This window comes from Rattus rattus, chromosome 9, assembly GCF_011064425.1.
Source record: "Rattus rattus isolate New Zealand chromosome 9, Rrattus_CSIRO_v1, whole genome shotgun sequence".
Classification (NCBI taxonomy): domain Eukaryota; kingdom Metazoa; phylum Chordata; class Mammalia; order Rodentia; family Muridae; genus Rattus; species Rattus rattus.
In genome coordinates, this window is record NC_046162.1 from 11,401,843 (window position 1) to 11,423,904 (window position 22,062).

Sequence of the window (22,062 nt, forward strand, 5' to 3'; positions counted from 1 at the left end):
AAAAGTAAAAACACACAGGACCTCCAGGCCTGCTTAGGCCATCGGGAGCATTGATGCTGGTGTTCAAACTGGGGAAGGGCAGGTGGGCCAAGGGGCAAGGCAAACTCTTGGACCTGTAGGAGGCGGAGAGCGTCCCTTGTTCTCACCCTCTTGTTCTCATCTTGTGCTGGTTCTATCTGGTACCATCTGGCTGTGCTTTCAGAAACTGCAGACGCACAGGCTGGACAGGAGGCATCATCCTGCATGGCAGCCTGTGAAGGTGAGGTGCATCTCTCAGGGACACTGAGTCACACATCTGACAGGAGGCTCAGGCCATTGGTGCAGAGCCAGGCAAGGGTGACGTAGGGGACGGCAGAGCTGCAGGGTGGGGGAGGAACAGTCCCACAGGACCTTGGTTATGTTCCCAACCAATGGGAGGAGAGCCACGCCACTCACACTAGCAAGGTAGGCAGCCCCAGCCCCCAACCATGCTCTTCTACCTTGGAGTTCCCAGGCAGGTAACTGTCTTTGGCCCTATGCCCCCATTTGTCTTTGGGGGTGGAGAATACCAGAAAACTGAGAGCAAATTGGTGAGAAAGAAAAGCATCCTGGGGACCTGGTGTGGCAGTGATGCGGTGACATTGAACTATGACATGTTCTGTATCAGATTGAAGACAGGTTTGGAAATTTATAGACATCTCTGTTCCTCAAACCTCTCCCCTCCAGCAATTTCTCCTTACCCTCAACAAGTCTTCTCCTCCCAGGCTGGCGGCCACTAAGACAGAGCCAACAGCCTGTTCCTACTTCATGATTATCAAGGTAGAGGAGGAGCTAGGCTGGCAACGGTGTGTGCATGCATGCATGTGTGTGCGTGCGCATGTGTGTGTATATATGTTGGAGTGGTGCATGCATGTTCCTGTGCCATGATGTGTGGTAGAGGTCAGAGGACAACTTCAGAGAGATAGTTCTTTCCTTCCACCTGTGGGGTGCAGGGATTCAGTCTTGGTGGCAAAGCCTTTCCCTGCTTCCCCATCTCACTGACTCAAGACTTTCCTAAGTCTGAATGTGGCCTTTGCTAAGTTTGTTAGCTACTTTGAGTCTCAGATTAAGTTTCTGTAAAATAATGAAAGTAAGAATACTTACTTGAGGAAGGAGTAGCTGGGGAGATGGCTCAGTCAATAAAGTGTTTACCAAGCAGACCTGAGGCCCCAGGTCCAGTTGCCAGAATCCACATTTAAAGAGTCCAGGTATAGTGGGTCACACTTGCAACTCCATTGCCTGGGTCCTGGGTCTCATGAGCAGCTGAATCAAGGCCTGCAAATGATCCTGTCACAACAGGAAATAAGGAAAACAGCCAAGGTGCCCTCTGGCTTCTACACACATGTGCAAGGCACACAGATACATGCACATGTGTGCACACATTCTGAAAGATCAGAGCTTATCCCAGAAAAGCCTTGGCTAATTTACTGAGTACATTCTGCGACTCTTTGTTTCATTTGGATCCCCAGCAACCTTGTCAAAAGTTCAGTGTGGTCACGTACACCTGGAACCCTGGTATGGGGGAGCAGAGACAAGAGGATCTTTAGTGCTCTCTGACCAATCAGTAAGTCTGGTCAAATGTACAAGCCTCAGATTCAGGGAGAGACCCAGTCTCAAAATAAACTGGAGAGTGACAGGAAAAGACTCAGAGTTGACCTCTGAACTCCAGCCCCATCCATACACAGACACACAGACACACACAGGCACACACAGACACACACAGACACACACAGGCACACACAGGCACACACAGACACACACAGGCACACACACACAGACAGACAGACACACACACACACACACACACACACACTCACACACACACGCAGACTGGTGTAAATACATGTTCAGACAAGCTTCTAGGCCTCTGCACGCCCTGCTATTCTTTCTGCTTGGCTCTGGCCTTGCACTGTGTAGTCCACAGCTGAGGACAAAGGTGAGTGGTTACGTGTAGGGTTAGTCTGGCAGAAATGTAGGCTCGTTCACTGGGTGGTTGAATGTTTCTCCTCTTCCTCCTCTTCCTCCTCCTCTTCCTCCTCCTCCTTCTTTTTCAAACATCAAAGTTCCTATGCATCCTTGTAAGAGAAGACACCCACCTATTCCCTCTTCCTGCTATGATGGTTGTCGTGTTTCTTAGACAAACCTTCCTATGAGTATATGTGGCCTTTTAGTTCCCTCTGAAGTCCTAAAGGAGCTTGTGTAGCATTCTCGAGCTGGCCAAAGTACTTGCTGATAAGAGCTTCTCAAACCTGTTCTTTGTGTTTTCATGTAGATGGTGCCTTTGGGATGACTCTGAGTTAACTCCAAATTCTTTTCTTTGTTGTTTGGTTTTGTTTTGTTTTTGAGATAAAGACTCTCCATATTGTCCTGGAACTCACTTTCTAGAACAGGCTGGCCTCGAACTCACAGAGACCCTCCTGCCTCTGCTCCTGAGTGCTGTGACTAAAGGTATGCACTACCACATGTGCCCAATTCTAAATTCTTTTTTTTTAATGATCATCATTTAAAAGAATTTTTTTTAAAAATTTATATGAGTACACTGTAGCTGTCTTCAGACACACCAGAAGTGAGCATCAAGTCCCATTACAGATGGTTGTGAGCCACCATGTGCTTGCTGGGAACTGAACTCAGTACCTGTGGAAAAGCAGTTGGTGCTCTAACCACTGACCAATCTCCCCAGCACCCCCAATTATAATTCTTAATAATGAATGGAGGGCTAGAAAGACAGCTCAGTGGTTAAGAGCACTTCCTGTTCTTCCAGAAGACTAGTTCAGATCCCAGTACACATGCCAGTTAACTCACAATGTCCTGTAACTCCAGTTCTAGAAACTGGACACCCTCACCAACATGGCATATAGACTTGAAATAAATACTTACATAAAAATAAGTCTTAACTGGGGACGGACTGCGAGGTCCCTGGGGTCTCACACATGCCAGAGTACCACTGTACCACCTAGCCACCTGACTCCTCTGACCTTTAAACTGTCAAAAGTGTCCATGTCCTTCCTGGTCAGGCTCCTTGTGAGAACTCTCACTGAGAAGATACAGACACACCTATGCCCTCCTCACAGGACACCAACAACAAACCCAAGTGGGAGTCCACTGGAGTCCAGCTTGGGGAAGCATGAGTTCTGTGTTTGCTTACAAAGCATGGCTGAGGTGCTCCTTACAGAAGCACGGGTGAGCCAGCCGGAAAGTCTGCCCCAGTGTGGATGAGCACCTCCCTACAGCTGCGTGGACAGAGTCCCTCCATCGGTTCCTCCACAGTATACTTTACACCTGAGACCGAGGCCACTCACAGTGAAGCAGAATGACATACAAACATCTGGGGGTGCAGGAGAGAGCAGTTGCAATCTCAGGTGAGGATCCAGTGGCCCTTCCCCCACTCCTCTGAGAGAATGACAGTGACAAGGACTCCAGTCTCAGGATGTCCTGGAAGCTGTCACAGCTAGTCTGATGAAGATGAAGCCTGTTTTGCTGGGAGAAGAGTGTCCTACAATACCTTGTAAAGACTACCAGTTGATTCATCTTTCTGCAGGACTGCCTTCCATCCATCCATGCATCCATCCATCCATCCATGCATCCATCCATTCATCCATGCATCCATTCATCCATCCATCCATGCACCCATGTATCCATTCATCTATCTATTAGCATAGCCATCCATCCATCCCTCTACTCATCCATCCACACATGAATTCATTCATTTGTGCACCATTCATCTGATGCATCATGTGTACATGCATGCATGCATCCATCCATCCATCCATCCATCCATCCATCCATCCAGCAGTATCTCTGGCTTTCCTTCTTTCTGTCCTCTCTTCCTTCCTTAATTTCCCTTTCCCTCCTTCTCCCTTGCATCCTCCCCCCTTCTTATCCATTCCCTTCCCTACTCCCTTGCTGTGGACAGCATATGATGACAGGGACTGCCTGCAGCAGGCTGGGTTGAAGACATCTCAGTAGCCATGGCAGCTCTTTGTAAAAAACAGTTGTTCCCATTTCTCCTAACCTTAACCCGGGACAGCAACTGTATAGATTTCATTTGTGCATGACTGCCTTTCAGTTGGTCTTGGTGTGCATAATTATTCTATTATATCTGACTTTCCTATTTCTCCTTCTGTTCTGGTGAATTCTGTGAAACTAAATGTTCCTTGATGTAATGATTCTTAAACAATTGGAAACTGAGGCATAGGGGCACAGCACAGCCCTAATGGCCCGGTGCATGCTGTGTGTTCTCATCCTGGAAACAATGTAATGACTGCACAATGGTAGTTCTAGGTTAATGCTCGACTTACAAAGAAAGTTCGAAGAAATTATTAGAAAATGAATTAGAGCCAACATTGGAATCCCAAGAGAGGAAAAAAACTATTGAAGTTATTAAATGAGTTTTGCACAACATTTGAGAGTGGTTCCTGGTCTCCTTTGGATGTGTAGGGATAAGAAAGTATAAAACGCATAAAATTATATCTTAGTAAAACTAATTCACAACACTGGGACTCTGAGGAGAGTCATTGTGTGCAATGTGCAGAAGCAGGAAGCCAGGGGAGCTGCTGAGTTAAGGGTTAACTTGATTCTTTCTGGCCACTGCCTGGCAGCTTTGCCCATGTCATTTATCATTAGAGCTTCACAGGGAAATGCAGGTAGCTGACCTCGGAGCTCTGAGCTCTGAAGTATAGTAAGTTAAAAGTTAAAGTTTCAATAACGATAAGTTTGCAATTATTATTATTGTGGCCACAGGGAATAGGGGAAGTTTGAAACTTTGGGGAACTATTGTAATTCTTAGTTCTTTGTGGGATGTGGTTATTCTTTTGAATTTGATTTGGCAATGATTGTATAATGTCTTTTTTCTACCTGCTTTTGGAGTATCAATAAAAGACTGGGGCATGAGAAAAGCTAGGGAATGAGTAAGAGAGCATGTGTGAGCATGTAAAGAGCATGTGTGAGCATGTGTGAGCATATAAAGAACAAGTGGAGAGAGAGTGAGGTGTGAGGTGTACATGAGATTGTGTGTGTGTGTGTGTGTGTGTGTGAGAGAGAGAGAGAGAGAGAGAGAGAGAGAGAGAGAGAGAGAGAGAGAGGACTATGTGAAGAGTGAGTGAAGAGAGAATGTGAGTAAAAGGAGAGAAGGTGAGTGAGTGTGGTGTGTGTGAGATGTGTGTGAGGTGTGTATGAAGAGTGTGTGTGAGAGCGAAAGAGGAATGAACAGAGGTGTGTAGGAGTGTGGGAGTTCAAGATAAGAAAAGTGCACAGGAGAAAAGCAGACTGTGCAGCCTCAAGCTGTGGGCAAGTGAGCGAGAGAGAAAGAAAGCAGAGTGAAAGAGAAGAGAGAGGAACTTTAAGCCTTGAACTTGCCTGTCAGTTTGTATCCAAAGAGTAGTCTGCGTATATTTATTATGCTCCTTCCTGGTAGCCCTGCTTCCAGTTGAGAACTTTAATCCTATGTGGAGCCTGGACCCTGATACTCCCCCACGTCCCTCCCCTCCTCACCCTCTTCCCCTTTAGAGCAGGCTCTCTGGTTCAAGCTGGCCTTGAACTTGCTGTGTAGCTGAGGATGCCCTTGAACTTCCGTTACTCTTGCTTCAGAAGTGCTTAGGTTACAGGCATGGAACACCATGTCTAGCTTAAAAGTCACAAATACTCTGAACAAATGAACTTTTTTTTTTTTTTTAAAAAAAGGATTTATTTATTTATTATATATGAGTACACTGTAGCTATCTTCAGACACACCGGAAGAGGGCATCAGATCTCATTTCAGATGGTTGTGAGCCACCATGTGGTTGCTGGGATTTGAACTCAGGACCTCTGGAACAACAATCAGTGCTCTTAACCTCTGAGCCATCTCTCCAGCCCCACAAATGAACTTTTACAAACTGAAGACACTGGTCTAGCCCTGCACTCAGCAAGAGGCCAAGTCCCATCCCAGGCCTTCCTCTTCCTCCTTCCCCTCCTCCCTTGCCTCCTGGCCACCTCTGCTGAGGGTATTATTCTTCTGACTTCTGCCACCACAGGTCGTCTATGCCCTCCTGTGGCCTATGCATGGAAAGCCTCATTTATTCACGTGTTCATTGCTTTGCTCACTGCCACCCGTAATGTAGCCACTTTGTACAGCTGTCTCTGCCATTTCCAACTGTGTGGACTAGGATAGACCAGGTCGGCTGACATATGGTTGTAAATGAAGATGGTATCACTGAGCCTGCACGCTGGACCTGGGCTGCTGGTGAAACAGGACACCATGCAGGGAGCAGCTGGGTGACAGGGACAAGGAGAGGCTTTCGTGCCAGGGGACCAGGATGACCTGCAGGGGCCTGGCTGGAAGGGGGGTGGTCTGAGATGAATTCCTTAACTTTTTTTAATTGAATGACTTTTGTATTTAGCTGCCTGAGTTTACTCCTTGCTCATGGAGGCCAGAGGGAGGCAGTGGGTACCCTGGAGCTGGAGTTGCAGATGTAAACCCCTTAGTGTGGGTGTGGGAACTGACCCCAAGCTCGTGCTAATGCTCTCTTCCCCCTTAGTCACAGATCCACCTCTCTAGTCCCCTGGGGGAGATCAGTTGTGATAAAGAGTGGCTAATCTGAAGGATTTTCTCCTAGGCCCAAGGAGAGGTTTGTGTTTTAGCCTACGGCTCCTCTCCTTTGAAGCCACGGGTCTTAGGGTTCCCATTGCTGTGAAGACACACCATGGCCAAGGCAAATCTTACAAAGGAAAACGCTTCATTGGGCTGGCTTACAGTTTCACAAGTTTAGTGCGTTATCATCATGGCGGGAAGCATGGCAGCATACACATAGACATGGCGCTGGAGGAAGACCTGAGAGTTCTAGATCTTGATCCACAGACAGCAGGAGGAGATAGCCACTATGTCTGCCTTGAGCTTCTGAAACCTGAAAGCTCACCCCTCAGTGACACATCTCCTTCAACAAAGCCACACCTAATCCAACAAGGTCACACCTCCTAATACTTCCTAAGGGCCTATGGGGCCATTTTTATTCAAGCCACATCAGGTGGACTTTGCTTCTAGACTCTCATGGATCCCATCAGTAAACCGAACGGGATGCTGGGCTGCCTTGCGAATGGATGTGAAATGGAAGTGTGTGTAGACACAAGTGTGTGAGGTCCAGCTCCAAGCCTGGGAGACAGAGACCTACTGGACCAGTACAGGCAACAGCCAGAGGGAGGCAGGGGGCAGCTGGCCCCAAACCAGAGGTTTGCAAAACTGTAAGCCAGCCCCAATGAAGCGTTTTCCTTTCTAAGAGTTGCTTTGGTCATGGTGTTTCTTCACAGCAATGGAAACCCGAAGACCCCTTAGTTCCACAGCCTGAGTGTACCGTGTGCAGTGTGCTGCTGAGGTACTTGTAGGCAGCGTCGCACTCCTGAGATTGCGAGGTCCCTGCAGGCTGGGTTGTACCATCCTAGGCCCTGCTGCTCCTTGCATGGAGGGCTCTTTTCCCCTTCTCTTGAAAGCCTGTCTAACGTGTACCCCAGGATAGCCGTGAATGTGGCCCAGCACAAAACCTTAAATTTACTTAAGACATTCTGAGACACGTGTGTGTGTGTGTGTGTGTGTGTGTGTGTGTGTGTGTGTGTGTGTGTGTGTAACTTGATTCTGTGTTTGACAAGCATGAACTTCATAAATAACAAATGACAAAAGGCTGGACACCCTACACATTATTCACGAATTCCCCAGCTCTTCCCCGACTCTACCTCTTTTCTCCTGACTCTGGGGACCTTTGTGCTTCTGGCGCTCTGTGTAAGTGTACCCTGGCTGACAAGCTGGCTTGTTCTGGCTTCTTTCGCTTAGAATGATGAGTTCAAGGTTTACCCACATTACAGCATGTACCACATTATAAAATGTCTTTTGGCGGGGCTTGCGAAATGGCTCAATTGGTAAAGCACTTGCTGCACAAACACGAGGACCTGAGTTCAAATCCCCAGCACTGCCAGAGAAGGCTGGACTTGTGTACACCTATGATGCTAGCCCTAGGGATGCAGAGAGCAGAGGTTCCCTGGGGCTCCTGGTTGCTTGCTTTGCCCAGTTGGTGAGTTCCAGGTTCAGTGAGATGTTCTGACTCAAAAACTAAGGTGGAGAGTAACAGAGGAAGCTGCCTGATATCAGTCTCTGGCCTAGACACGCACACGCATGCACACACATACACATGCACATGAACAAACATGCACGCACATGCACACATATACATACATGGACACACACACACACACACACTCACTCACATGAACACACACACACATCCCTCCCAAACTGGGATGAAAGCTGTGTGCCACTCCTGAAAGATAAATAATTTTTAAAAATTCCTTTTTAGTTTTCCTCAGCACTGGGGATGGAGTTTGTGACTTTGCACATTCTAGGCAAACAGTCTGAGCTACATCCCTAGTGTGATTCTTAAAAGTTACTTATTTTTTTTAGGTACCATGCAGCCTAGGCTGGCCAGGAACTCACACACAGCCCAGGGTAGCCCTTGAATTCATAGCTTCCACTATTTATTTATTTATTTATTTATTTATTTATTTATTTATTTATTTAATGTGAGTACACTGTCCTCAGACAACACCAGATGAGGGCATTGAATCCCATTACAGATGGTTGTGAGCCACCATGTGGTTGCTGGGAATTGAACTCAGGACCTCTGGAAGAGCAGTCAGTGCTCTTAACCACTGAGCCATCTCTCCAGCCCCCCATAGCTTCCACCTTTGCCTCCCCAAAGCTAGGATTACAGGCATGCACCACGCCTCTCGGATTTCCCACCTGGGTCTGGGATCATAGGAGACATCACTATATCTGATTCTAGAAAGTAATCTTTGTTGCAATAAACACACATACCACCAACCCGGTGGTGCTGGGCCATCCAGTCCTGTGCCTGCACATTTCTCTTGGTCACTGTTGTACGTATGTACAACTGCTTATATTGTGGGTTTGTAATTAGCCCTCAGCAGCAGCAGCTGACGCCGTTTGTCACTTAACTTGGTGTCCTCTTGTTTGTGGTTGTCAGAATCTTTATTAACTCATTTTCTGTGTGGGTGCACACATGGAGGGCAGAGGGCAGCTGGTAGAAGTCAGTTCTCTCTCACCATGCGGGGCCCTAGGATTGAACTCGGGCTTTGGCAGCAAGCACCTTTGCCCCAGTAGCACATTTCTTCTATGTTCCTATTTATTTTAGTTTGTAGATTTCTGTTACAGGAATCCTATCCGATTTTAAGGTCTTTCTGGGTAAAATGAGAACATTCGTGTAGCAGGGAGAAGCAGGCACGACTGGAGTATCTCGGTACCCAGAATCTAGAACCTTCTTTTTGAGGAAGGGACCTTAGCCTCTAACATCAGCGAGAACTGAGAGGCGATCTACTCACGACATTTTGTGCTTCAGCTTCAAGACTTTGAGGTGACGTCTGTCCTGGGGTCCCCGGTGGAAGTTCTGAAGGAGTCCGAGAATCTGAGGTAAGATCCTGGTGTTTCCTGTATGAACCCATAACCCCTTCCCATGACTAATGGACTTCGAGCTCACTAAGCCAGACCAGAAAATCCAGGGAGAGAGAACCATGCTGAAGAAACGTCACTTTGGAGTAAAGATCAAATGAAGGTCTATCTTAACAGGTTTTGTTTGGGGAAAAGGGTCTTATTATAGCCCAGGTTGGCCCCAAATTTGTTATGTGGCCAAGGTTGGCCTTGAACTCCTGATAATCCTGCCTCTACCCTCTTTCCTGGTAAAGGGGACCCACTTCCCAGTACTGCCTGTTGCTCACTTGGAGTAGGTAGGTCCCTGTGCAGGTTTTGGATGACTCTGGTCTCTGTATCCCCTGAGACCAGCTGCTCTCCCCCCCCCGCCCGCCATGATCTGGGGAGGGAAAAGGCAATGTCCTGCCTGCCCCCAAGCTTAGCTGCCCTTTTGTGACCCAGCCAAGCCTGGAACTCTCCTTTCCGCTGGTTTCCCAGGGCTCCCTGACTGTGGGCTCAAAGCTCCAAGGGCAGCCGCTGAAGACAGCCCCATCTGACAGATTCCCCTTCCTTTTTATTGCAAATTCATTTGTTAAAAAAATAAAGCCTTTGTCCAGGAATTCAGGGGCAGGGGGTGGGGGTGGGGGGATGCTGGCCAGGGGCAGATGGGTCCCCTGAAAGGCTTTAGGCTGTCTCCTCTAAGGGACCTATTGTCCCCCATTCCTCATCAGAAATGCTAAGTCAGGGGCCCTGAGGGTTGTCACTTCCCTGGGACCAGACTGACACTTGCATTCTGAGAGAGGAAGTACCATTGGAATGTCTCTAAGCTCAGGGTCTGAGACTCCAGGCACTGCCTTAGGACCCCCTACCCCTGACAACAACTGGGGTAGGAGGGGGACAAAGGCCTCTGTGGGAGGTAGAAATGGGGACAGTTTTGTCTGCTCAGAGGACGCATTGCTAGCTTGTGGCTTGGAGTAGAGTAATTGTCTTCATCCTGGATGGTCTTGGTCTCCTATCTCCACACAAGGATGCAGGCCTTAGCTCTCGTCCCTCCTCCTTCCCCCACCTTCCAGGGACCAAGCACAGGCCCTCCTACCAGTCAGGAGCAGGGCCCAGAGGCAATGCTCCCAGAACCCCCATCTCCTGTTTTTTCTAGTCTCAATGATTGTGACCTGGAGTTTGAGGGCAAAACCCAGAGCTCCAGCAGTGCGCACATTCTAGGCTTGGCCACCAGTCCCCATGCACCAGTTTAAGAGCTGAGTAGTTGTGAAAAGCAGAGGGAGGCAATCAGCATGCTGGGAAGAACAATGCAGGACTCCAGAAATCCCACATGCGCCTTTCCGGTGCTGACCTGAGCCTTAGAGGAGGAGGAGTTGCATGGCCAGGCTGCCCCAGCAAGGTGCAGCTGCTTATCATTGGCCGAGTTCTGGCTCTGTGACAGTGGTGTGAGGAAGGCCTTCCCACTGTCAGCCCTTGAGGAAGCCACTAGGTCCCCACCCAATGATCATCTCTGCTCTTTCGTGGTAATTGCCCTCCACTAGGGAGTGATACGCCCTATGGAACCCAAGGTGAGCCTGAGGTTAGAACTGGCCTTCTGTGCCTGCAGCCCTAATAGGGAAGGGATGGGTTATACAGGTTAGCATGCTCTGCCAATCTGTTCTCTGTAGCTGTGGTCGGGTCAACACGATGACCACCAGCGACGGAGGGAAGAAAGCTTACAAAGGAGTCCTTTGCTGAGTGAGGTCGGAGCAGAAACTGCTGGAGGAACACTGTTTATTCACTCGCTAGCCGCTGGCAAGGTCCTGTGTTAGATCCAGGGCTGCCGGCCTAGAGATGGTGCCACGCACACCCACACAAGTCCTTAATGGAGATACTTTTCCAGGGCAGTCAGTTCTGGGCGGTTACTCCATTGAGGGTCCCACTGCTCAAGTGACTCTAATTGTGTCAAGTTGACAGTAAAGCATGCATACAGACCTGACAAGGAAAGCAGGCGGCCCATGGCGAAGAAGTCCCACAGAACAACGGCAGAGAGGCCAGGCTTTGAGTCTGTCTAGTTTCCTGTGGGCCCAGGTCTGGATTTAGCACTTAAAGTAAAAACGGTTTTTCCAGAGCCTGTTCCACACCAGTGGAGTCCTCAGTAATGGAATCCTTTGCTCCCTGACACAAAAAAAATGTGGGGCTGAGCTGGGATTGTAGCTCAACTGGGGGAGTGTTTGCCTAGCATGAGTGAGGTTATGGGTTCAGTCCCCAGCACTGATAAGAGAAGTTTGGTGGCACTTGAGGATAGAATCAAAAAGACTAGGAGACCAAGGCCACCCTTGGATACACAGCAAGTTCAGGGAAGCTTGGTATGTGGTGTTCTGTCAAAACTAACAAACAAAAGAAAATGGAGAGAGATGGTTAGGAACATAGTCTTTTTCCTGGGCTGGAGTTTTCTCTGCTAGATGACACTCTGGAGAGGAGCGAATGACAAGAGGGCCCCTTTGGAGGCTGCATGGCTTCAGTGAAAGCTTGTCTGATATGAGCAGATGTCTGGTGTTGGTCTGGGTGCCATGGGGCTATCTATGGAGACAGATTCTAGGCTCAGTGGGGCATTTTAGAGCTCAGGCAGATCTCGGAAGCCTCTTGTGCACGAGTCGCCTAGCTGTGGGTTTCGTTGTGGTGCTGACAGACCTAGGAACACCTTGAGCGGAGAGAAAGGGGAGGCAAAGCTTTCCAGGAGTGAAGTGACTGGGTGTTCCCTCTGGGGGCCGAGCTGCAGGGCAGAGTTACTGCGGCCCATGTGACCCCCATCCCTCCCTCCACAGTGCTGTTCTGGGCCACAGTCCTCTTGGCTTCATCCTCAGTGCTGGGCAAGGGTCCACTTGTGTCCCCACCACTCTGAGACATGCTGGGCCTTGGAAGATCAGTCCTGAGCCTTGTGTAGAGCTGTCCCGAGGTCCATGAGTCTAAGACCCTTGAGGAGGCGAGGCCAGAGCCATAAGGAAAGGGCAGTGGAGTGGTGGGGTAGGGGATGACTGCTCTATGGAACATCTCAGGTAGACTTAATGGGCCCCACCACATACGAGAGTCAAGGGGCTCAGCTGCTCGAGACCAAGGACTCAGCAACACGCTGCCTGCACAGTGCTCACTCCTCGCTGTACACTCTGCTACTGCCCGGGATGGTAAATGTGCACACCCATAGCCTACTCTCCTCTGCCATCCTCCCATCCCTTTGCTCAGTCCCTCCTCCACCCTCCCCCTTCCTCTTTCCTTACCCACTCCTTTTCCTTTCCTCCCCCTCTCTCTCCTGCTTCTTTTCTTTCCTCCTCCTCCTCCTCTTCCTTTCCCCCTTCCCCCTCCTCTCACCCAATCATCCCCCCTCCCCCTCCACATCTTTCTGATGTGTGCTCTGAGTAGTGACCACCTGAATAAGGAAGAAACAACCCTTATTCCTGAGAGTCCTGGTCCCTAGAGGTCTGAGAGGCCAAGAGCCTTGTCCACACTGCACCTCCTAGCTCTTCTGACTGCCACAACCCTTCTTGTCCCTGGGTTCCTGTCTGCTGGACTTCCCATTCCCTGTGTCTAATCTCCTAGCGTCTTCTGCTATGTCACTGCCCAGGTGAGGATGGGCCCTTAGCTCTTCCTAATGCTGCAGCTCCTGCAGTCGGCCTGGGTCCCAGGACATGGTCTGAGTATATCTTCTCCTGGTCCAGCCCAGTCTAGCTTCCAGCTTTAACTGTCAGCAGAGCTTCCAGGCTGGCGTGCTGCAGGAGGCTGCCTGTGAAGACCGGCACACAGCTGGGCCCCTGCTCCAGAAGGCCAGCCCCTGCACACACTGGCACGCTCCTCTGTCACACTGTTGCGTGTGGTGGCCCAGGTTCCATCTATCACAGGTGACTCTGTCCTTTCTACCCTGGCCACAGTGGGAGTGTGGATGTGAGGAGCCTCAGAGGGCCCACACGGCCCTTCCCTGCCTGTGTACCCCTGAACTATCCCAGAAATGGTCTTTGTCAGAAGCTAGCCTCTTCTAGACGTTTCTGTCAGCTCTCTGCTGGCTCTGAGGACATTACCTCTTATCCCTTCTCTGAACTGTCGTCACACGGAATCTTCTGGTCTGAGCATTTGTAGGACAATTGGTCTTACATTCAAAGGCCCTTTTAAATTCCTGATTTTCCAGAAAGTTCCTGCTAATGTGCAGCCTCCCTTTGAAGTGGGCCTCTGTTACAGCCGTGCGTGGAAAGAACTGACTAAGGCTGGGGCAAGGAGAAATAGTGTTCAGTTTTGCTTGTTCGTTTTGCCTTTTTAAAGGAGCCGATTATTCCTCCAAATGAGGAAATAAGAATACTATTCTTTTAAAATATTTTTAATGATGACTCTTTAACCTTTATTTTTATTTTACGTGTATGGGTGTTTTGTCTGCAGGTGTGTTTGTGCACCACAAGTGTGCAGTTCCTGTGGATACTCGAAGAGAGCATCAGCTCTCCTCAGACTGCAATGACAGATGTTTATGAACCGCCAGTGGTTGCCGAGAGTTGAACCTGGGTCCTCTGGAAGAGCAGCAAGTGCTTTTAACCGCTGGGCCATCTCCGCAGACCCAAGAACATTATTTTTACTTTCAGTTGTTTTTGCTGTTGTTTTGAATTTTAGAGATAATGTCTCATGTAGCCCAGGCTAACCCTGAACTAACCATGTAACAAGAGATGGCCTTGAGCTCCTGATTCTCCTGAGGGCTAGGATCCCAGCCACGAACACCATGCTTGGCTTTGGTTTTCAGGATAGGCCTAACTTGTTATAGTCTCAGTTGGCCCCAAACTCTCAATCTCTGTGAGTCCTCTATCATCTTATTTTTCTTTTTTCTTGAGCTAGGACTTGAACCCAGGGCCTCCTGAGTGCCAGGCAAGTACTCTACTATTGAGCTACATGCCTACCCTTCTAGAATTAGTCTTTTTTTGAAAAACACCTTACCTAAGGCTCTGGACAGAGTGCTTACAAGGTACAAGGCTGGCCATGAAAGCAGGAGACAGAGAGCTGGATCCCCAGAAACTTCACAGAAAGCTGGGCTGGAGCGATGGCTCGGTGATTACTGGCATGTGCTGTTCTTGCAGAGGATCTGAATTTGGATCCCAGCAGCCATGTTGAGTGGCATACGGTCACCTGTAACTCTAGCTCCAGGACATCTGATACATTCTTCTGTCTGAGAGCGATGCATACACATGCACGGACCCACACACAGAACACACAAGCACAGGTTATTAAACATAAAACTACATTTTACACAAGCTGGGTGGCCATGGTGGGCTATCTGTGATCTCAGTGCAAAGGAGGCAGAGCCCAGAGGAGTAAACAGTCTGGCTAGACTAGCAAATCAGCAAACTTTGGGTTCTACCGAGAGCCCCTGTGTCAGTATATGTTAGAGAGCAATCAAGAGAAGTACCCAGATCTTGAACCTCCACATGAGCACATATAAATGTCTAGCAACACGCATGGGCACCCACATGCATGTGAACACACACACACACACACACACACACGCATACACATGACACCTTTACTGAGGTGTTTTTCCCCATGCTTCACTGTGTGAGGTTGCATCTGAGCTGGGTAGGGTGGATCGCACCAGCACTGAAGAGGCTGAGGCCGGAAGCTGGGGGTTGATGGGAATTCAGGACAGCAAAAACCAAAGAACCAAAAGACCAAAGTGACCCAGAGCTCGAAGGGTCTGATCCGACATTGATTCTGATGTATTCAGAGACTCACTGTCTCCATCACTTTCAGGGTGTATCAGCCCCAAAGCAACCCCTTATTCACTAACCATCAGCCTACCATGTGTGGCCGGAAGCTGGCACAGGACCTCATTGTCAGAGGTGACCGCCATGGGCTTCTCTGCCTGACAGGTGGGGCTGTAGGATGCTGAGGCTGTAGCCTTCTCTCACCCTCAGGGAACAGGCACCTCGGTTATGTCTTTCTCTGGCCTCGTGTGTGCCTCTTTAACCTCTTGCCCAGAGCATACCGAAGGATTTGTTTGTAGATTTGAAGGAACAGCTTCCAGGGACCTCTGATTCTAACTGCCTTGCCGTCTCAGATATAGACCTCAAAGACCTGAGTCCCAGCAGCCTGCAGTATGAGTGGGAGGAAACACTGTCCCCAGCCACTGTGGCCACAGCAGCTGTACTGGTGAGGAGGTTGTGTGCAGCTCAGTCCGCCACCTTTGAGGTGAGTTTCGGCAGCCCCATGCTGGACTCTGCCTTGGGCCTGAGCACCTTCTCCATACTCTCCTCGCCTTACCTAGCCTTGCCTGCACACCCGAACCTTTGCTCTGTGCTGAGACCGGGAGCTGAGACCTCACTCATGTTATCGAAGTCAACTCAGGAAAATTCTTACCTGCATGCCCGTCTAACAGGCAAGGAAAGGGAAGCTTGCAGAGTTTAGGGGCCGTACTCAAAGCCACCTAGCTAGGAAGTGGCAGAGCTGGGCATTTCTCCGAGGCCGTTCGGTAGCACAGCAAGTCTCCTTACCCTGAGCATTATTTGTGGGGGGGGGTTGGGGTGCGCTGTACACGGTGCTGTACAGAAGCACGTCTGGTCTCCTCCTGCCATATTGACAACCACACTGACACCTCTGCGTGCTCAGCTGAGTCCAAGCTGAGAACTGCTACACTCCCTTTACCACCACACGACTCTACTCCAGGAACAGGAGCTGTGTCAGAGGGCCACCATCTTCCCCAGGAGGTACTTTGAGCCAAGGAATAAGTTGTTAGGCTTTCCAGGGAAACACTAGCCCACATCCATCAGATGCCACCCCACCCTCACCGCCAGCCCCAGGAGGACAAGCCTCCTGCATTGCCAGGAGACTAAAATGTCGGCCCCTTCCTAAGGTCAGTGGCCCCAGACAAGGTTAGTTTTCAGTCCTGAAACAAAGCGAGGACTTGGTGCCCCATAGAGAACCAACTCCCAATGTGTGTGTGTGTGTGTGTGTGTGTGTGTGTGTGTGTGTGTGTGTGTGTGTGTGTGTGTGTGTGTGTGTGTGTGTGTTTCTCTTTGTGGGGGGCCTGGGGTTGGTAATGTTGGGGGCGATGGTGGGAGTGGCCTAGCCAAAGCTTTCACCAGGAGGCCAGGGGAAGGGAAATGCCTGCTGGGGTGGCTAGGAGAGGAGCAGGCTCACTCGTTCTGAAAGAAAACCCAAGCTGCACACATTGATTAAACGCTTGGCTGTAGAGCCAAGTGGTGTTTGTTTTGGTTTTCTTCTTTTTGGAGGCACTAGGGATAGGACCCAGGACCTCACACATGCTACCCAAGTGTCCCAACACAGTCACACCTCAGCCAAATGCCCTAGAAACCATGGTATACAAGATGGGTTTGCTTATACGTTATTGGTGGCTGCAGATGTGCTCTAAATCTTACAGCCAGGAGGAGAAACAGGTCCAGGACTCTGAGGCCTTCAGGTAGCATGGTGGGGTGACAGAGAAGCTCTGAGGTTAGCTGAGTCAGGGCCAGCCTTCTGATGCTGCCCATGAGGACCAGCAGTGGACGTGAAGACAGGGTGTGTGCTAGAGGTCTATCCCAGGAAAGCTCCTGATTCTGGGCTGGGCACACTGACCTGCTGAAGTCCTCTACAGTTATCCTCTTATGTTTTTGGGACAGGGTCTCAGTCTGTGGCCCAGGCTGTCTGGAACTTATGATGACCCCCATTGGTGTCTCCCAAGTGCTGTGACTACCGCGTGTGCCACCATGATGGCTATGTCATGTGTTGTTCTGAGACCAGGCTGCTGCCGGTTCCACTTTAGCAATCCCACAATGTTGGACACCTCAGACCTGCCCAAGTCCATTGCAGAGCAGGCAGCAGGAGGTGGACCCAGCATGGCTCCCCAGGACCTGCTTGTCCTGTGGCCTCGGGCTTGAGTTGCAGCAGGGATCTGGATTAGAGGGAGGCTGAGTTTTCCCAAACTGAGCAACCTATGGGGGTCAGGGATATGCTCTGGAGGCTGCCCTCTGTCTGTCAGTGTTTGGACACTCCGTGACTGGCCTTCAGCTGAGAACTAGAAATCTTGACTATGCTTTCTCGCCTCACTGTTGGCAGTCACTTTTTGATAGGTTTTGTGGTGTCTGCTTAAATCCAACATAACTCAAACACCAGGTCAATGCAGATGACAAAAACTTATTGTAATCAAACCATTATCGATGGATTCAGGCCACAGAACAGATTTTGGAGCTGAACTATGACCCTGAAGGGATGCTGCATTGCATATTTAAAGGACAAAACCATAAAGTAGGGGGGGGCAGGTGGGCTGTAGCACTGTCCAATCATATTTTGACATAAGGGAGTTGAGCAAGGGCATTTCCATCAATCAGGATAGGGGTTCGTCCCTGGGCCTGCGTACATGAACTTTTTTGACCCTGCCAGTGTACTGGCTAGTTTTGTATATCAACTTGACACAAGCTGAAGTTATCACAGGAAAAAAAGTCTCACTTGTGGAAATGTCTTCATGAGATCCAGCTGTAAGGCATTTTCTCAATTAGTAATCAAGGGGGGAGGACCCTGCCCATGGTGGGTGGTGCCATCCCTGGGCTGGTGGTCCTGGGTTCTATAAGAAAGTAAGCTGAGCAAGCCAGGGGAAGCAAGCCAGTGAGCAGCATCCCTCCATGGCCTCTGCATCAGCTCCTGCTTCCTGACCTGCTTGAGTTTCAGTCCTGACTTCCTTTGATCATGAACAGCAATGTGGAAGTGTAAGCTGAATAAACCCTTTCCTCCCCAACTTGCTTCTTGGTCTCGATGTTTATGCAGGAATAGGAACCCTGACTGAGGCAGCCAGCAAGATGACAAAGTTGTCCTTAAGATGTCTGGGCTCAGATGACTCTTTCCTTATAACAGAAGCTGTTTAACTATTGGGAAGTCCCCAGATCCCCTAGGGCCTGGGACCTTGAATTTAGCTTCTCCCTATGATTAAATGGAGTCTGAGAATGAAATGGCAGCACTTAGAATACACTTCTTCTGCTTGTTCCCAACAATGGGAGAAAGTTTAAGGCCACAGACATAGGTCAGCAGGTGGATTGCTTGTCTCTCGGGCACCAGGCCTTGTGTCCTTAGTATCATAGAAAACAACACCAGGTCCCCAGAAACCACAACGAACAAACAAAACCCAGCGTGCGAGGAAGGCAGTGCCGAGTTGAATATGTGGCCTCGCCGTCCAGCTGTCTGTTGACTGTCTAGCTCGCTCTGCAAGTCTGTCTCGATGCAGGGGATGGGACAAGCAACCAGGGGCATTCCCTTTGATGTTCTGCCTCCTTCGCACCCCAGACCTCCGAGATATTCCTGACGCTGGTGTCTGAGCTCCAAGGCCTTTCTGCGGATGAGCTGATGGAAGTCTGGAGATGGTCTTCTTTGAGATGCCAAGATGATTGGTAAGAACTTTACTCCAGGTGGAGGCTGAACCACAGGTCAGCTGCCTTTGGGGAATCCCTGATGGGGTAGGTGGCCTTGGTACTCTCTAGGTCCTCAGATAGGGTGTGGCTCCCACTTGCCAGGGTGGTATCCAGAATGCCATCTTTGTGGGCCTGAGATCAGATGTGAAGGCGCAGACAAAGGTGGCACTGTTCCCCCTTAAGCATCATCTGTACAAACTCAGGGAGTGGCAAGCCAGGCACCTGGGTCTCCCCCCGCAACCGCAGAGGCTTCTTGGGTGTCTAGTAGCGGGGTGCTGCAGGCTAGGATCCCACCCCACCTCATCCGCACTCTCACTCCAGCTGAACTGGGGCCAGGAAAGGTGTGAAGGGACCTTCAACAACCACATAACACGATACGGGAAATGTGACTTCTGTGGCTGCTGTCCGCGTTCATTCATTGAATCCCCAAAGTAACTCCACAGGCAAGTGCTGTTCTTCCCGCTCCTTGGATCTGCACAGATCATTTGGGACAGCTGCCTGAAGCCACACAGCAGAGTCATTTGTTTTGCTGTTTAGCTCAGCTGGCCTAGAACTCACAGCAATTCTCCTGCCTCATATTCCAGGCCTATGCCACCATGCCAGCCTTAGGATGAAGAACCTTAAGGTTTAGACGGTGGGGAGGCCCTTCTAAGTCCTCATGCTTCAAGGGAGCTGGTAATCTCTTGAGTACCCTCTGCCCTTGCTCCTCCCGAAGGCTGGCCTCACAGACAAACAAGAGAAATGGTTGAGGGTCCGTGTGACCCTCAGCCCACAGGATGTCACAGCAGCCCTAGTCTTGTCACCATAGTCCCATCCTGCTGTTGAGCAGGCTGAGACTCATCGACAGACCAGATGCTGGAGAGCGTCCGGGGCAGCTGGGTCTCCACCTGCTTCCCTCACTGCCTCCTGCGGCCCCAGCTTCACCTCTGCCCGTGGGGAATGGCTGGGACCGAGAAGCCCTCCATACACTCACTGTTCCCGTCCAGACACTACCACCCCCAGTCTGCAGCAGGAAGGCGTAATGTCTCTCTGGAGCCTTCTAACCTTTTTCTTTTCAGTCTGGGAATAAAAGCAAAGGGGAAAAATCTGAAATAGACAAAAAAAAATTTAACAAATCCATTGCTTATAATAATTAATTAATTAATTAATTAATTAATTAATTAATTAATTCCTTGCCCAAGCTTGTAATCTAAGCTACACTGGAGCCTGAGGCAGGGCGATCATGAATCTAAGCCTGAGCTACAGACTGAGTTCAAGGTCAGCCTAAACAACTTAGGGAGATTCTGTCTCAAATGATGCAGGGAAGTAGGACAGTACCACAGCGCTCACCTAGTGGACAAGACCCTGGGCTCTGCTCCCAGCGCTATGAAAATAAGATCATAAAACCACTCGGCAGGCATTCCTTGGTGTTGGGCTAAGAGCATCAGATGCTTAAACTGGGAACCACTGACCTATGCAGGGCCTCATCCCCATGTCATCCTCTTGCTGGATCCTGCCAGAGGGTGGACTAGGCTCTTCCGTTAGCTAGCTGGGCATAGCAAGAGGGACACAGGACCAGCATGGCTCCTTCCTTGGAGGGTTCAGGTATGTCCCTCCACTGCCGCCATGTGACTTGTCCCCCATGTGACACAATTCTGTGACTGCTGCTCTCCTCAGCACCCACTCTGTCCTCCTGCAGCACTCAGAACCGTGTGGGCCTCAGGAAGCAGCACATCCTGGCTAGGGAGGTGTAGGCAGACCAGGCTGAGGCATGGCTGTGGTCGCTGGCTTCATCCCAAAGCCCACAGACACCATGGTGCTCACACTGCTGGTGAGTCTACTCTGCAACCCCCGGCCCTGAGCTCCTCCCTTGGCTGGGTTGCTGGACACAGGAAGGTAAACTGCTCTCATCCTGAAATTGTGTTTTCCCTTCATAGCCTAGGTTTGGTGCTGCTGCCATGGTGCTATGTTCAAGGCAGGATTTGCTGTCACAGATGTGGTTCTCAGAGGTAGGGAGCAGAGTTTGCTATGTGTGCCAGGCTGACCTGGAGCTTGTCACACAGCCCAGACTGCCCTCAAATTATACAACGTCCTGCCTCTGTCTCCCAGATTCTGAGACTCAGTGTGTGGGCCACCATAGCAGTGAGAACTGGATTTGAATTTCAGTGATGCGTAGAGCTGTTGTGAACCAGTGACTCAACCTCTCTGAACTCTTCTATGTGCGTATGGATGTGTGTTCGCATGAATGTGCGTGCGTGTTCACAGAGGCAAGGTTATTTTTCTTTTCATTTCTCTTCTTTTCTTTCTTCTTTTCTCCGCCCCCCCCCTTTTTTTTGGACAGGGTTTCTCTGTGTGTCCCTGCCTGTCCTGTCCTGGAACTTTCCCCATAAACCAGGCTGGCCTCTAACTCACAGAGGTCCACCTGCCTCTGCTTCTGCCTCATGAGAGCTGGGATTAAAGGTGTGTGCCACCTCCCAGAACTCACCGATGCAGGCAAGTCTAGCCGGCCAGCTTGCTCAGAGTCTCCTCCACCTCTTCCTTTCAAGTGCCTGAATTAAAGGCGACCACCACGCCCATCCGAGCCATCTCTCTATTCCTTCTGAGACTGATTTTTGGTGTGGGGACCAAGCATGGACTGAGTTCTTTTGTCCTAAGCTTGTGGTGAGAGATGACACGCTGCTCAGCACCCAATTAGAACCTGTTAAATAAGGGCCACCACGGGGCTAGAGAGATGGTTCGGTGGTTAGAAGGGCTAGCTGTCCTTGCAGAGGAACCGGGTTCAGTTCCCACAGCCCCCGCGATTGACTCACAACTATTCTAGTCCTAGAGGATCTGATGTCCACACAAGGTGTATCTTCACACCAGCACACTCATATGTACACAATTAAAAACAAAACAGAACCAGAGCTGCAGTCTAAAAGCCACCACAAACTTCATCTGGGCGTGTTGCGATGTGGAGCTCTGGGTGAAACTAACCAAGTTTCCGTTGATGAGCAAAGCCTCATTTCCATCACATTACCTCCACTATTCCGTGACTGCCATCACCACCATAAATGTACAGGTGGAAAACTCAGGTCCCCACGCAGGGCAGCTTGCCCGTGTGGGTAACCCTGCTCTGTGGTCCTGCACCATCCACATCGCTTGCTTCAGGCATTGGAGGTGCTTCTCGGGGACGCTCATCCCACTGTCCCAGGCTGGGAGCGTGTGAGGGGACCAACA

The 22,062-nt window shown here is 50.0% G+C and overlaps 1 protein-coding gene across 1 annotated transcript in view; it reads left to right on the forward strand.

The window, feature by feature from the left end:
- Nucleotides 1–515: 515 nt before the first annotated feature.
- Nucleotides 516–22,062, forward strand: part of LOC116909256 — a 91,064-nt gene continuing 69,517 nt past the window's right edge. The window contains 14 exon segments of the mRNA XM_032912778.1: nucleotides 516–569; nucleotides 706–798; nucleotides 9,396–9,466; nucleotides 12,271–12,317; nucleotides 12,320–12,361; nucleotides 12,364–12,385; nucleotides 13,040–13,064; nucleotides 13,159–13,267; nucleotides 13,270–13,338; nucleotides 15,528–15,658; nucleotides 18,740–18,843; nucleotides 19,694–19,743; nucleotides 20,521–20,628; nucleotides 20,631–20,674. Coding sequence (XP_032768669.1) covers nucleotides 516–569; nucleotides 706–798; nucleotides 9,396–9,466; nucleotides 12,271–12,317; nucleotides 12,320–12,361; nucleotides 12,364–12,385; nucleotides 13,040–13,064; nucleotides 13,159–13,267; nucleotides 13,270–13,338; nucleotides 15,528–15,658; nucleotides 18,740–18,843; nucleotides 19,694–19,743; nucleotides 20,521–20,628; nucleotides 20,631–20,674 — 969 coding nt within the window.